This window comes from Neolamprologus brichardi, chromosome 6, assembly GCF_056152115.1.
Source record: "Neolamprologus brichardi isolate AB-2024 chromosome 6, ASM5615211v1, whole genome shotgun sequence".
Lineage (NCBI taxonomy): Eukaryota > Metazoa > Chordata > Actinopteri > Cichliformes > Cichlidae > Neolamprologus > Neolamprologus brichardi.
The window spans coordinates 23,105,586-23,121,868 of NC_142109.1; the positions used below are offsets into that span (position 1 = coordinate 23,105,586).

Sequence of the window (16,283 nt, forward strand, 5' to 3'; positions counted from 1 at the left end):
AAGTAAATTGCCTTTCTTCATGTTCAACCAACAGAACTAATGAGCTGAATGGTTACAAGGTCAAACTGAACACATTTCGTTATTTACTTAGGCTCAGAGTCCATCGGTCTCTCATTTGCTTTGTAATTTATTGAAAATGAAGCCTGTGTGTGCTCCTTTAATGTCTTCATGAACCGGGTGAAATGAACCGAATCGGGCCGTCTCACTCGAGGCCCAGACCGTGGCAGCTTGTTCTGAAGTGTAACGTCTTTGTTCATTTCTGTAGACAAATCTGTGATTGTGTAATTATTACAATGCAATGTTTCATGTAAATAAAATGTTTTTTTTTTTTAATAACACTTTGCCTTTTCTCAACATGAGCGGTTACAAATTGTACAACTGTGGGAATGTTGAAAACATCAGACATGAACTCTTCAGAAATCTTTTACAACATAGAAACCACACATGCAAACTTCACAGTATTGTTGAACAACTTCCCCTCCTCAGGTTTTCAGGCACCTGTGTTTTTTACAGCTAACAAAAGTAGAACTGTTTCTCTTCTGATGTCCAGATGCAAACTAAAAGACACTGAACCTTCTAACAGCTGGACATTCTAGGGTTTGTGCGCAACAGGCTTTGTCTACTTTAAAATGTGATGATATGTGCACTAACAGAGACACGACCTATTTACAGCCCCTTCAGACATGCACCGCTTTCTCAGAGTTCCCACAGATGTGTTTAAGACGCTGTCCTTTTTAAAGTTAAGGATTGGTTTCCAGATGTCATCTGAACAGCTCAACTTCAGGTCTAAAGGTGCCTCCTGGTCAATTGCCATCAACAGCTGTGATGCTAATACGACTGCAGTAAATGTAGTAGGATTTGTTTATGCCGAGTCACAGTAGTACAAGACTCTAGATGTCGATATGGGTTAATCAGATGAGCAGAGAACAGCCTCTTTATTGTTTGCAGTAACGTTAAAGCATGTCCACTCTCAGCCCGTCTGGGTGGGGCAGGACACAGCTCTCAATCACTGCTGTAGGAGTGTCTGAAGCGGTGAACGTAAAAGTAGCATGCCTGAATGCAGTCGCTGTGACCAACCAGTGAAGTGGTCACGTAGCGCAAACAACACGGAAACACACAAATACTTAATTCTTGCTCTGACGTCCAAACTGAAACTAGATGCTCAAACGTCTCGCATCACCTGGATGCAGATGAATCGGCAACACGCTGCATTCAACATGCTTTAAACCTTGAACAGTTTCTTAGGTCCTGTATAAGCTAATCTGTCTCCAGAGTCAAAAGCAGCTTCATCAGGGAGTCTGTAGCCTTGCAGCTAGACGGCTCGTCCTCACCCAGAAACAAGAGTCTGTGGTAGTCAGCCAGAGGGACCTCACACAAGATCCTGAAACATGAACACAGATGAGTCAGAAAATCCTAATCGGGGACACAGCTCAGAGTTTTCATAAATAGCAGCCTACCAGTCATTTATATCATCTGAGTTGGGATCCGGGTCCACCTGCACCCAGCGACCAATGGACCAGATCCCCTTCAGATCATCATGACCGCAGCTATCATCAGCCTCTCTGTGTGGCCTGAAATCCTCATAGCACAGGAAGTAGCTTGAAACCCAGGAATGACACATGAAAGGTGAGAAGTTTTAATGACTTAAAGTGAGCAAGAAACAGAACATGGAGATGCTTCAACATCCAGACTCACTAATCAGTTTCTGCCTCTTTCTCTTCATTGTTGTGGAGTTTCTCCACGTTCCAACGCATGCGTTTGTACAGCCCCGTGTTGACCTGGGAGAGGTACGGCGTGGGTACACAGTAACGGAAAACGGTCAGCCTCAGGTGGCCGAGCTGACTCTGGCCGATGCAGAACTGAGACACGCTGGGAACAAAAACACAAAAGACGATGTTCAGAGTGAAAAGTTTATAGCAACAGTCACCGTGTTGGGGTTGTGCAGAGAAGAAGAAAATGATGGGAGTATTAAAAAAAGAATCACAAAATGCTGATTCTAAACGGTAGGTTCTGCACGCAGGTGCAAAGAAAATGTGAAGTAATCTGTAGGACAGGGAAGAAATGTGACCACGTGAAGTTTAAAATGATTACAGGTTTATGTGTGACAGGTAAACCGTACTAGATATAAAATCTGGACATGAGCAGAAACAACAGGAGGATGAGGATTTGGAGAATCATAAGTTAGTCATATTGATAACTTGTAATGACGTAACAATTCGTTTCAAAAGGTTAAATAAATACATCAGTGGCATGAATGTCATGGTAATCTTTGGCTTTTTTTATTATATAATTGAACTGTTCTTTTTCCAGGGTGGAATAATTGCACAGTATACATCTTCAGTGACAATTGGGTGCACAAGTTTGAATTTATTTTGGATAATCTAATCCACACAGTCAAAGTATACATACATTCCCGCTAATATGCTCATGGAATAATTCTGGCTGGATATTGGCTCCAGCAGTTTCCAGTTCATGGCAGGCTTGAGCTTTGCTGGCTCCTGGATGGTTCCTGAGCATCCTAACTGATCCCATCTGACGGTGACCGTTTGGGTCTGCAGTTAGAAACGGCTCCAAAAGAAGACCTTCCTGACTTCTATAAATCTACAATTCTCCTCCTTAGATCTTCAGAGTTCCTCGGACTTTCTCATTGTTCTAAATCCAATGAGTGCTGTCCAACAAATCCTTTTTATGCAGCAAAGAGAAACTACCAGTTTTAGTCAATCATGATCACCAAGGTTAATGTGTGTTAGTCAGGCTTGGCCTTGTCAAGTTAGAGTTCATTATAGAATCTCCATCTCCACTTATTACAGGGCTTGAGTGAGTTAATGTATATTTTTTAAATTTAGAGAAAATCCAAAATAAATTCAAACTTGTGCACCCAATTCTTGAAAAGGAACTGTTCAAAATTTTAAAAGCATGACATTCATTCCCATAATGAGTGGATGTAAACTTCCACCCACAACTGTAGCTCAATAAGCCTAAATCCTGCTTCATAGTACAAACACACGTAAACAAAAGCAAGTATTAGTTTGCATAAGCGTGCACCTTTGGGGCTCCTTCTCATCCAAACTGAGAAGATTGTAGCTGGAACACCTCAGCAGCATCTGCTCCAACTTGTCACACAGCTGCTGAGAGAAGTCCAACAGCTGCACGCACACACACACACACACACACACAGTTTAGAGTAAATATAAACCACAAAATTTTCAAGTTGTAGACACACACGGCACCGATACACCTCCCGCTCGGGCAGTTTGTTCCAACAGCTGACGCACAAACTGTTCTGAAGCAACTGACCACAACAACATAGGATTCATTTCTTATATGAAGTGCAATAAGCTTTCTGTCAAATACATAATTTAACTACTCAACAGATGAACCTGTTGCTTCCAATCAAAGTCAACTACAGTGGTGTGAAAAGTGTTTGCTGCCTACATGATTTCCTTTATTTGAGATTGTCAAATCAATTTAATTAACAAGTAAACAAAAAATGTTTTTTCTAAATGAAGGTGTTTATCATCAAGAGTGTGGGGGGGAATAAAAAAAACCTACAACTTCAGCAATGTTTATGGTGTTTGCAATTCCTTTTAGCTTGCAATCTGAGCACGGTAACTTTCCAAACTTTTCGTATGCATGAGGAAAAAAATGCTATAAAACTGTGAAAATTTACCCTTGTGCAACTCTCAGCTGGCAGAGGGTTGCTTTGGGACACGATGCTTCTGGTTAGGTGTTCCAGGTGGTTAAAGAAAGGCTGACAGGTGTACAGGAAATTTTGCACAGCAGTAACTACAGTGTCCCTGCTTACACACTTCTGCCTGCCAGGACACAAAAAACCTTCATGATACAGAGAAATTACCAAAATGAGTGCAACAAAGCAGGAACCTACCCCTGGATTAGGCAGTCAAGTACGCAATCTGTTTTGCTCAAGAAGAACTGGAGCTGCAGCCAGATGCTTTTCTCAACCTGGCTCAAGTCTGGGCAGTTGCAGCATTCATATTTACCACAGGATGGCGCCACAGCAACGTCAGCTAAGAACGATAGTTGCTTCTCCGCCTCTGAAACACCTAATCATGTGCATAAACACAGAGAACAGCATGATGATGATCGGTTCACAGTGCTCTTTCATTAGAGTTTAATATTTTCTGAAAAAGAAATACAAGAATTAGAAACTTTGGAGACAGAGATATTTTTAGAGTAATGCTGACTGCAAACAAGAAAGCCATTACCAAAAACATCTCCATACTGTACATGATGGAGAAGCTGATGTTCTCCTGTAGGTTTAAACCACATCAATTTACAGGGTTTTGGATCAGACTGGAACGATTTCATTTTGATTGGTTTGTTGCTTCAAATGTTTATGAACTTATGAAAGAAAAGAAAGAACAATTATAAAAGTAACAGTAAATTAAAAGGGTTATTAGATGTTTATTTACATTTTATGTTGTTTTTTTAAAATTGGTTTTCTTTTCTTAAATTAGTATTATGTTTTTGTTTTTTCCGATTCATTATTCATTCATTTTCTACTTTTTATTTTTTTAGGAGAAAAACCATGCACGTCTGTGATCAAAACCATTTTTCACTTTATATTTATTACTAAACATTTGAAAGAATTTTACTAAACCATAAAATGAATGGTGCACATGTGCTATACCCACATAAATTAAAAAATAATAGAAAACAGCTGCAGCTGATGGTAAAAAACCTCTTTATACAGCCTCCTGTGCTCCAGTCTCTACATCACTTTTGTGGTGCGATTACACTAAAACAAATATGCAACCGTGATGTTCCTACAAATTCATGTATCGGTCAGCTGACTCTAACTTTATGTCCAAACTACTCAAACTGAGCTAATGCACTCATTTCTAATCTCTCCTGCTCACTCTGCCTCCTGTCATTTTGCTAATGCTGGCGTCTCCAAACCATACATCATAGCAGGTCTCACTACCATAATGCAACTTTATCACTCTTTCTGCTTCTCCAAACAGTCATCTCGACCCACTCCACCCTCCAATCACTGTCTGCTTCACCTTTCTTGTGCACTATCCATTAAATTGGATGGTTGAACCCAGGTATTTCAATTCATCTACCTTTACTTACTGTCCTTCTTGTATCTTCACTGTTACACCTCAGACTCTCATTCACACACATGTATATTCCTCTTCTCTCCAGAGCATACCTCCACCTCCTCTCTATTCTCATTAATCCATCTGTTATTCCTACCACACACCTGTCTTCATACATGTCCTGCTGGCCAACCTTGTAATCCTCTATCAAGGCACCAACAGCAAATTCTTAGTAGTGCTCTTTGTCATCATTAAACCATAATGGCGATCAGTGATCGTCACCTCTCTCCTTAAACTAGCTTAAACGGTTCTTTCCCACAGCTTCATAGTATGTCTCATCAGCTTGTCTCATCGGCTTTATCCCTCTGTTGTTACTACAGCTCTTACACCTTTGTTCTTGAAAATAAGTACCACTTCTTCCCCGTTTCTTCCTCTAACTCTCCAAAACTGTGTTAAACGGTGCCCTCTCTTTTAAACATCTTCATACCTCCACAGGTATGTGATCCGGACCAGCCACCTTTCCACTCTTCATCCTCCTCCTAACAGCCAATTTTCTTTTGCACTGACATGTACTACAGTGTCTTCTACCATCTGACCTGTATATGTGCCGATTTGCAGACGGTCCTTGCCGTTTGAATCCTGTAGATCCAGATCCAGGTGTTGCCCTGATGCTGAGACTTCAGTGACCGACATGCTTCCCGCTGCAGGCAAGTGGACGTTAACTGAACAGCTGCTGAAAATCAAACTACATTAGAGAAGCATTTCTGGCTTTGCCACAGGCATCACGAGTGAACTCTTTACTAACGTCCTGCTAATTCACGATAACACAGCGATCTAGCTAGCTATGGGACGCAAACACGAAAAGAAAGTGAAATTTGGCAGCAAAATACTGTTTTTATTAGAATTAACGAAAAGGGTTATTAAATGTTAAGCTGGGATCGCCCCAGCTCACTAGCACGTTTACTGGGAGCCGGCTTTACCATTAACAACTTCGCTTCGCTAGCTTAGCTGTTAGCCGTTACCCTTCTTTTGCGCGTCAGCCTCTTGTCCAAGGTCAAAGGTCCCTGCCTAGCAACAAAAAAAGTAAATAAAAAAAATCACGTAAAGTTATAAGCTTCACGATTTTACACTGCCTGCAATTGTGCGTTTTCTTTATTTTTCTTTATTTTTTTAATTTAATTTTTTGTTTTTAAGTTTTTTTTAATTTAATTTTTTATTTGACACTGAAAAGCAACAGAACAAAAACACATAAATGGGTGTGTGAGTCAAAATTTCCACCTAATAAATTGAAATTTCAAGATATCTTGAAATTTCAGCTAATTCCGAATTAACTCAAAATTTCGAGATACTTAATTCATAACTGAAATTTTTGACTGAAGTCCCTGAGACTTGGTTTAACTCTAGTAGGCTTTTATTTTATTTTTTAATTCATTATTTTCCTTGTGGCAGAAAGAAACCGATTTTTTTCTTTTTCTTCTGCAGCACAAAGACGCTAAAACAGATGCGCTGGAGCAAATGATAGCTGATTATTATTGATTTTATGCCACATATTTGAATTATTGTTATTGTGAAATTAGGGGTAATCTTAAACTAACACTGAAACTAATACAAATCAAACTGAAAATGAACAGTTTCTACAGTTGAAAACTAAAGTGAAAATAAATAAATTTTAATAGGTCCTCTTTAAACATTTGTTTATAGGCAGATATCAGCCAATATGACAAATACCAATATAAAACACATTGACAATAAACTGGACTGGTACACATTGACAATAAACTGGACTGGGCTAAAAACACCACAGCACTTTACAGGAAGGGCCAGAGTCGTCTCTATTTTTTGAGGCGACTGAGGTCCTTCAACATCTGCCAGAAAATGCTCAGGATTTTCTATGAGTCTGTTGTGGCCAGTGCGATCCTCTATGCTGTTGCATGCTGGGGGAGCAGGCTGAGGGTAGCAGATGCCAACAGACTCAATAAACTAATCCGCAAGGCCAGTAATGTTGTGGGGATGGAGCTGGACTCCCTCAAGGTGGTGTCGGAGAGGAGGATGCTGTCCAAGATAAAGACAATGTTGGATAACACCTCCCACTCACTCCATGACATGCTGGTCAGTTACAGGAGCACGTTCAGTGAGAGACTGAGATTACCGAAAAGCACCACTGAACGACACAGGAAATCTTTCCTGCCTGTGGCCATCTCCCTGTACAATGCATCCAGTTAACACACTGGTTACTGCTACAACTACACATGTTTCTTTTCCAGCTATTTATTAATGAGTGACTTTGTATATATATATATATATATATGTATATATTGTACTATTCTTAGTTAGCGTATTGTCTGTCTTGTTAATGTTGGTTTATAATGGAGCACTGTAACAAAGAAATAATTTCCCCCAGGGATCAATAAAGTATTCTGATTCTGATTCTGAAAACTAGTGCTTGCATTTCAAAGCTTGTGCAAATACACCTATTTTTGTTTTCAGTCCCTCCTTCATACAGAGAGAGAATAACCATCATGCCGTGCTCTGTTAGCAGATATCACCGAGATAAGAAAAGTTTTTCATAACCTAAATAACTCCACCCCTCAGAACAACTGGACTAAAACATCTGTGTGGAACTTTTAACAGTTTATTACAGACATCTGTGTGCCTTATCATGAGTCATTGCTGCCTTTCACTGCTCGAGTCACGCTCTTTGATGACCGTAGGTGACTCAGCTGTATTAAGTTTATCATTGTGAGCCTACACATTTAACATATATTTAGGATATGGTATGTGAGTCCTCTGTCCCTGCTCTTGTCTTCTGCCCCCGCTGAAAGATTTTCATGATGCAAATGAGATATGCAAATGTGCATCAGTTTATCTTTGTTAAATCTAACACAGACACCCACTCACACCACCCTAACATCAACTGACCCTGTCATGAGCTTCTCTCTCCCACACGCAGGGTTTGTATTACATTATTATTAACATTTCTGCTCAATGAGAGAGTATCAGCCTGTTAAACAGGTGGGCCTCCATCGCTGTAAATCTGTTTTTATGGCTTTTCAAAGACAGGGTTTTTCTTTATTGATGTAAACGTGAAAGTGGGATGGCTAATGGTGTGTTATAATCTGTATTATGTGTTGTTCCAATGGCAAATTACTTGTCTTCAGGCACTTGAGACCTGTAGTTTTGGTCATAAAGGGCTGGAAGTGGTCAACAGCAATACTGGAGTAAGCTGGGGTGTTTAAATGATGCTCTTTCGGTACAAAGGGGCCCAAAGTGTGCCAAGAAAATATCCACCACAAAATTACACCACCACTACCAGGCTGAGCTGTTGATAAGGGGTAGGATGGACCCACAGTTTCATGATGTTTTACACTAACCATTTGGGTGTTGGAGCAGAAAATGAGACTCGTCAGACCAGCAAATATCATCCAAACTTTCTGATGTCCAGATAATTGGGGGTGAGTCTGTGCAACTTTTAACATCAGTTTCCTGTCTTTAGCCGACAGGAGTGTTAGTTTCCATTTAATATTATTTATAAAACAATATTCAGGCTGAAGTTGTACTGCGGTTGTTATTCTTCATTTTTCGGTGAGGCAGGCTGTTGTACATACTGATGTAGATCTATTCTGTTTATGTATGTGTGTGTATTTACTGAATAGAATCACCATGAAGCAGGTAAAGGCTCTGCGTGCTTTACAAATTCAACAGTTGGTTCATTACAAGGTAACAAGCAGCGCTGCAGCATGTCACATGACCTATCCTGCGCGCCCCCGCTGCCCTGCTCTGGACCAATGAGCAGCCCGGTCGATTTGGAAGGGCGTCGGGAGCGCGCGGCCGGGGTCTCGAGTACAAGTGTTGCGTGCTGCCGCTTTGCCGTCAGTTAACCGCTGCCTGGATGTCTCACGGCGGGTGAGGCTGTCCATCCCGAGCGGCAAAACAAAGAAGGAGCTCTTTTGTGGCGTTTTTTGACTTGAGCCCAGAGCGGGATGTGTAACGCCCAGGTTAGCTTCCCGCTGTCCCGGGTTTGCGGCTGTGTGAAGGACTGACAGGCGGGTTTTTTGCTTCTTGTAAGGCATGTGATAAGAGAGAGGAGGCTGTGAGGCGTGTTCACGGATGTAACCGGGAGCTGGGGAGAGAGAAGACGGGGGATCTCCTCTGGTTTCATGTCGGCTGTGGATGTGACCGTTCAGCAGGGACGTGCTGCTGGATTTTTAGCTGTTGAATGGCAGATACTCACAGAAGAGGATGGTGATGAATGACTGCGGAGCTCAGTAGTTTGCAGTTATCTGAATGACTTGTGTCTCTTGTTAAAACGCGCACACGGCGGAGCCGTTTTGATTGTTCGTGGAGTGGAGTGGGGGCTAACGCTGGTTAAACAACACAGGGTGGATCAGTTCAGGCGCGGCCACAGGCGGACCTACAATGCGGATTACCTCCTGACTGTTTGCCTTTGTGTCATTACACAGTGAAGTTGAGATAAGACTCGCAGGCCTATACGAGTATCTTTTCTTATTTTATTGCCTTAAGAAAGGAGACATCGCGTTCATCTGTGGGCCGAATCCCCACATGTGCACAAGTGGTCCGTGAATCTGCACGGACTGAAGGCAGCAACAGGGACAGCCATGGCGAACGACTCCATTCAAGTAAGTTTTATCAAGTTGGATGTCCTGAAGCCTGCAAACGTGGTCTGAATAAAGCCAAAACTGGCTCACAGATACTCATCCTTTGAAATCCAGACATTTCTGTTGACACAAGTTTTATAACGCCAAAATAGCTGTTTTAACTTTTAAGTTAAGCAGTATTGTTTTTATAGAAAGTTTTCCCCTACAAATGTAACGAGAATAGTGGATTTAACTGACCCCTGTTTTGTTAAAATTTGGCACAAATTTCCATAGGATCTTAGAGCCTAAGATTGCTTTTCCAAAGCTCAGAAACATGAGCTCATTCTGACATTCGAGTCTCCCAATCAATTGTTTGGTGAAAAATTAGTAGTTGGTGATTGCTATTATCTTAATTGATTATTAGTGGTGGCTTGGTGCTGGAGGCCATTAGTGGCCCCCGTACCACACTGTAAGAACCAACAACCTGTCAGTATAAGTGGAAATGGATAGTTTGCTTCTTGTTAATAATATATGATGGGTCCACTGTCTGGTCCTGCAAAGAGGTTGTGCAGAGATCTCCTGCACCTTGCTGTGTTTGACTGTGTTTGCTGTGACCTGGTGAAGCTTGTTTGCTCCAAAGCTTTGTTGCTTTCATAGTGTTGTGTGTATAGAGGAAAGGCAGGTGCATGCAGGCACAATACTGGTGTTTGCTGTAAAACAACACTCACAATTTCCAGCTGCCTTCAGGCATCACTTGAATGTGAATGCTTTAGCAAAACAGGAAGGAGTGCTTAGTTTGCATTTACAGGGAATAGGTGTGTGCTGAGTTAAAAGAGAAACATGATTTCCTGAAGTGGCGTTTAGGTAATGAGTTAATTGATCGTTGCTTTGAGTCATCTAGGCTGAAACTGAAGAAGATGAAGGGGGCAGTTAAGCTTTATGAGATTCATACACACTGGATTTGAGAAGCTGTTGACATTTAGATCTGTGTGTCAGCTGATGTACAAGCCTGGAGCTGCATGCAGCTGAGAAATGGGTGTGTCCGTGTCGTCATGCAGGTGACGTCGGTGTACAGGTTGTCTACTACTTTGAATTCCTTTTTGTAATTTAGGAACGTTAATACCATTATTCGGCTGAAAAATTGGCATTGGTTTACTCGGTAATTAGAGGTTTGGAACATATGCAAGTGAAAATACAGAAGATGAAGAAGATAATAGAGGTGATAGCTACAGAACAGAGTCGATAGGTTTTAAGCGGGCTGCTTGCAATAATAATGAAATATGAAATTTATAACCAGTGTGCAAGTCTATGAGTTCCTGTTGCCATAAATTGATGACTAAATTCAAATGTTGTTTGCCCACATTCTGTCATTTCACCCATGCTGCCACTTCCCTCCAGTACATTATAACCAAATAAGGTGTGTTGATCTGCAAACGCATTCATGGATGCAGGCACACATGAGAACTCGTGCTCTCACTGGATTTTGAGGGTTACCTGGTGACAAAGCTTGTAGTTCTCCTCCGGTAGCTAGGTTGTTGCTCATGGGGCCTGTACTATGAGGCAAGTTCAATAAACCCAAGACAGCTTCAACTCAACTAGCTTCACTTACACTAACATGGATCATCAGGCTAAGCAATCACACAAAGGTGATTATCCACATTTACATTTACAGGAGGTAAATGGGAAATGGACTGGTTCTCCTATAGCTCTTTTCTGCTTTATTACTCAAAGCACTTCACACAACAAATGTCATTCACCCATTCTTACAAGCACTTTTTATATTCTTAAGTGCTTTCTGTGTAACATTCATGCTCTAAAGGATGAATGGAAGAGGAACTTGAGCTTAGCATCTTGCCAGAGATGGAACCACCAACCATCCAATTAATAGATGCCAAGAGCCACCTCCTCGCCTCCTTCCTGTTGACATACTAAAGTATTTCCAAGTGAGCTGAGAGACATACTCTCTCCATTGTGTCCTTACTGAGTCTGCCCACAGTAGGAGAAGCCTGAGACACATCATCTAAGAAACATTCATGTAGCTATTCTGATTAAATCCCCAAAGGCTACTTTCCGATTCAGAAACCCCTATAAAGAGGAATAAAACAAGAGACTGTTAGTCTTCCAAATACAGAGTTCCTGTGGTCCCATCATACAGCCAGGCCAGAGGAAGGGTTCACTATATGGACGTAGGGATTTGATGCTATGTGGCTTGGATAGCAGCTGGGTGCTGCAGCCCGAGAAGTCTGGTCGGGTAAAGATACCATTCAGTCTGAGCAGCTTGTGTTTGTGAGATGGGAAATTTAAAAAAGCAGCATGATAAATTGATGGAAAGGGGTATGGATACTAAATTGATTTAATTAAACAGCAAGTAAAGTTGCTAAAGTGTGTAAGTTGCTACACGTATCTTTGTCACAGATCTATGGTCAAGAGATTTGTCTTGTGATTGTAATGTCATATCCCATTAAATGAATTAATTAATGTGTTGCTTCAGTGTTTTATTACAGCATGTAAAACTGTTTCTGCAACTTCCTTACTATAAGTTTAGTAAGTACAAGAGAATTGCTTCTTTGTATTACGATCATGTCACTTTTAAGGCTTCTAACAATAGTACTGCTTTAAAACTACTCAAAGCCAGAAGGGAAACAAACAAAAAACAGAGTAAAAGTTGGTTTGAAGGATAAAGCATTTTCCAAGGAAAAAAATGATTTGGATACAAAACATTTAGGAAAAGAACTTTCAAATGTTTGTGTTGGTATATCAAGTCGAATTCATTGAGAGACTAGTCTAGGAATGACTGTTAGCTACAAAGACAGCGACTTTATTAGATTTCCCCCTTTAATTTGTGTCAGGAAGCTATGAGCACCAGCATGTGTCTTTAGGAAAATGAGCCCCAGTTAATTATGCTGCTTGACTACACCGTATTATGTGACTGCTTTTAAAAGCTTTCTGCCTCTTTAACCAATTCTAGCCTCGTTGTCCTTGACGTTAAAGTGCCAATACACGCACTCTGTGTCAGACGTCCTCACCGGGTAAACAACTATCTGCCCAGTCTGTTTGGCATAGTACAGAAAAAATCTATGCCAAACAGATAGGTCTAATTTTGGTTCCCCTGCTCTGCTGACCAATGTGCGAGATGTCCCATTGATTGGAATTTGTAAATTTGAATCAACCACCTAATGAGAGCGCTTACAACTTAAAGCCAGATGTATTTTCTGCCTCCCACAAAAGATGTGGTTATGTTTTTCTTTCTAAGAATATCCCAAGACTCCAATAATCAGGAGGCAAACAGCAGCACTAAGAGCAGTTTGATATTTCTCTGGTCTGCTGTGTACATGTTTTGTTTTTATCATGGTCTCAGGAGATTTGGAGTCTATGGAGAAGGATGATCAGTAAAAGAAGGAAAACAGAAGGAGATCTAGACATGGACTTGGGTCTTTGATCTTTTTCAGTAAAGTTGAAAAGGGAGAGGCTACTTTAAGTGGCAACTGCTTCCGCAGAATTGGAAACCCCCTTTTGTCCACAGGACCTGATGATGATGTACTGGTGGAACTTCCTCATGTTTTCATGGAGCGGGTGCATCAGCTGGAAGTGGTCTGCGGGGCATTCATCTCTAAATTTACCTTATATGTGCTGATGCAGGGTTTCAGCACTTGTCCAACTTCTTCAGCACTAATTGTATGACACAAAGAAATACTTCAGTTTTTTTCCTGCTTCCAGTGTATTAAGGGAAGCTGTTCGTATGACTAAATCTATGTAGTAGTCAGTAGACATAAGAACTGTATCAAGTCATGGCAAAGGTCTTATTTTCTTCTTTTGATTTCATTGATGTTTATTTTTGCCTTTAACTCTCTTCTTTATTATTTTTTGACTTCTTCACTTGTTTTTTCAAACAGACACATTTAATATTTAAGCCTTATTTCTAATGGCTACTGAGGTACATTACCTTAAAGTTTGTAGCTTTTGTCCTAGTAAAACACCTTTGTGTAGTCAGGACATGAGAGGTCTCCAGGATTCCTAGTTGATGCATAAATCAGTCTGTTTCTTTTTTATTTTATGGGGTTTCCATTTTCAATCTTCATCTTTAACCAACACAACTCAAGTTAAGTTACTTCAGTCTATCTTATCACCTCTCTAAGGATTTATTTGTTCAGATACGCAGAACTCCTCCACAAGACCTGCAAACACGTCTTGATGTGTAAAGTTCCTGGAGTTCCCCTCTTAAGTTCCCATTTTTGTACATCAGAGGCAGGCAGTGAAGCTCTACAACCTTCCCCTGGTGTGCCGCTTGTTTGCCCCCACAGGAAAACCATGTGAAACAGCCCCAATAGAAGCCTGAATCCAACTGCGTCACACTTCCCTGTGAAGGTTAGAAGGCGGACAATAGTGGAGTCCAGGGGAGATGTGTCACTTCTTGTATGTGGATGGATCTGTTGCGTGGAAAATTTTGAAAATCCTGTATTTGTTCACTAATGACAAACTTCTTTTTTTTTTTTTCTTCTTTTTTTAACACAATTTACATGAGCACACATTCAGGCCTAATATTTAAAGACACACACAGAGTCAGACACTCCAGGGAATGCATAGGAGAGCTTCCCATAAGCCTCACGATGACGTAAGGAGACAGTTATGCACACAAAATAGACTTTTCTCAGCACAGCCCCGTGGCCATGTAGGCAGACAGAATCCACAGTAACGCATCAAGGAACTGTTGAGAAACCGGAGACTCTGAGAGGAAGCTAATATCCACATTCATGTTCATAGCAGGCCTCTCAGTTTAATAAAACAATGTGGACTAATGGGGTCATGTACTCCCTATCATGTGATGTATTCACTCGCATGAATGTTTCTGTTTTTAGGCTTGTAACACATGATCAGAACCTCCTACCAGCTTTACTGCATGTCTGCCTAATCTCATCTGACCTTCTTGGAATTTTATAGCATCTATAAAACCATTAACACTAGTTGTTTCTACTGAGAAGTCAAAGGTCAAATGAGTGTTATCAGAAGCGTTAGCAATTCAAACCAGTTTGACGATGATTAAAATGAGGTTTTAAAAGCCCACCAACGCTATTCCTCTACCACACATAATCCATGTTTCAATCATAGGCAGCATAAAACATGGATGTAGCTACCATGGTGTGAGACATTGGTTTTGGAGAGCCAGACTAATAAAAACTGTCATCAGAACTGAGGCACTGACTTCTTAGTGTCATGTGGTGGTTTGAGTTGGAACATCTGTCAAAAATGTGGTGACGCCCCTAACTCCAGTATCCAGGTGGATAATTTCAGGAACAGCAGAGATGTTATTAAGGGTAGAAGCTACACATAGAGTTAAAAAACAGCTGTTTTGTACCAGGTTCTAAACCTGCTTTTTGATCCTGTAGAGTTGGGCATTTTAACATTAAACTGTTCATACCTGTCAATGCAGCAAAACTAAGGGAAGATTTAGGATCACCTGATTCAGCACTAACCATGTGCTTTACCAGAAAGGAAAGTTTTAAGGTTAATCTGAAAAGTAGAGATAATGTCCGTCTCCCAATTCCAAGCTGGGAGCTGGTTCCACAGAAGAGGGGCCTGAGATCTGAAGGCTCTGTCTCCCATTCTGCTTTTAAATATTCTAGGAACCACAGGTAAGCTCACAATGTCACACCAATAGAGAGGAAAATGCTCTATTGGTGTGACATTGTGTTATTGGGTCTCTAAGTTAAGATGGGGTGTGATTGTTGTCAACTATTACAGTTGCTCTGTTACTGCTCTCCCTATTATAGCAGCCTGCCAAGGATCTTCTCAGTTTTGTCATGCATTAAATAATTTTGTCCCTCTCACTTCTCAAATTTGTTGATCTGTTGACATGAGTGTAAAGGAACCACATAAGAGACAATAAACATCTCATTAGCAGGCAAATCAGTCTTTTAACAGCGTCTAAAAATGGGGCGTTTTCTTACAGTAAATTACATGTTTGGTACTGATGGGAGAACAAAATGAGAGCTTTAATAGCACTGGCTCATTGCTTGGATCGTTGGTGCTCTGATAGGAGCATTTTAGATGGGGGCAAAGTTTTGCAAGGGCACAACAGTGGAGGGAAGAGGAGGGGCCACGGGGCGATGTGCTGATGATGAGGCTCTACGGCCGCAGCGGTACAATAGGTTGTATTGTCTGACAGTAGCAGCCCAGATCACATTCAGTTCACTATGAGTTCATTTTCCGCATCCTTGTTGGAGCGTGTTAGTGACCACACCCTCACTAACCAACCAGCCCACCCTCAGGCAAGGTATTAAAGTCCGATACATATGAAGTGTGGTTAATAGTTTTTTGGGTGGAGGGGTGGAGGTGTTTGTTTTTCTTAAACTGAGAGCCTGCCTGTGTGCTTGGTAGATGTGATGAGCCGCAGCAGCTGTTGTAAACTGGCGTTCCTGTCCGTGGATTTTTTTTCCCTCCCTGTTTCTTTATCTTCGTTTCACATCTTGCCTTCCCTCTGTGCAAACATCCCATAATTCCCATGACCTCATAGCGATGTACCCCTGCATTCCAGCTTCGCATGGACCCCTCCTTCTCCCCAGACGCTCGCACACAGGCCAGCGAGGCTGAGCTCACACACTGTTGTGACATCACCTATCACCCCTGG

At 41.2% G+C, this 16,283-nt stretch overlaps 2 protein-coding genes across 6 annotated transcripts in view; one reads left to right on the plus strand and one right to left on the minus strand.

Moving 5' to 3' along the window:
* Nucleotides 1–307: 307 nt before the first annotated feature.
* On the minus strand, nt 308–6,121 carry c6h19orf67 (chromosome 6 C19orf67 homolog). 5 transcript variants are annotated; one of them, XM_006787483.3, is made up of 8 exons: nt 6,086–6,121; nt 5,660–5,793; nt 3,887–4,064; nt 3,671–3,815; nt 3,046–3,146; nt 1,696–1,869; nt 1,458–1,598; nt 308–1,381 (listed from the first exon to the last, which is right to left on the minus strand). In XM_006787483.3, exons 2-8 carry the CDS (start codon nt 5,754–5,756, stop codon nt 1,258–1,260), a joined length of 960 nt encoding a protein of 319 aa, XP_006787546.2. In that variant the 5' UTR covers nt 5,757–5,793; nt 6,086–6,121; the 3' UTR covers nt 308–1,257. The 5 variants fall into 5 exon arrangements, with proteins under 5 accessions (XP_006787546.2, XP_006787545.2, XP_035762164.2 ...); XM_006787482.3 differs by having other exon boundaries at nt 6,044–6,109; XM_035906271.2 differs by having other exon boundaries at nt 5,660–5,796; nt 6,044–6,103.
* Nucleotides 6,122–8,892: 2,771 nt separating this feature from the next.
* Nucleotides 8,893–16,283, plus strand: part of pkn1a (protein kinase N1a) — a 61,522-nt gene continuing 54,131 nt past the window's right edge. The window contains exon 1 of the mRNA XM_087841860.1: nt 8,893–9,700. Within this exon, the coding sequence (XP_087697986.1) occupies nt 9,680–9,700 (21 nt within the window). The 5' untranslated portion in view covers nt 8,893–9,679. The remainder of the gene's footprint in view (nt 9,701–16,283) is intronic.

Coding starts and splice junctions, on each gene's coding strand:
- c6h19orf67 (XM_006787483.3), bottom strand. CDS start 5,756: ATGTCGGTCACTGAAGTCTCAGCATCAGGGCAACACCTGGATCTGGAT. Junction 4,065..5,659: donor GCAAATCGGCACATATACAG/GTCAGATGGTAG, acceptor GCACATGATTAG/GTGTTTCAGAGGCGGAGAAG. Junction 1,382..1,457: donor TCAGATGATATAAATGACTG/GTAGGCTGCTAT, acceptor TTCATGTTTCAG/GATCTTGTGTGAGGTCCCTC.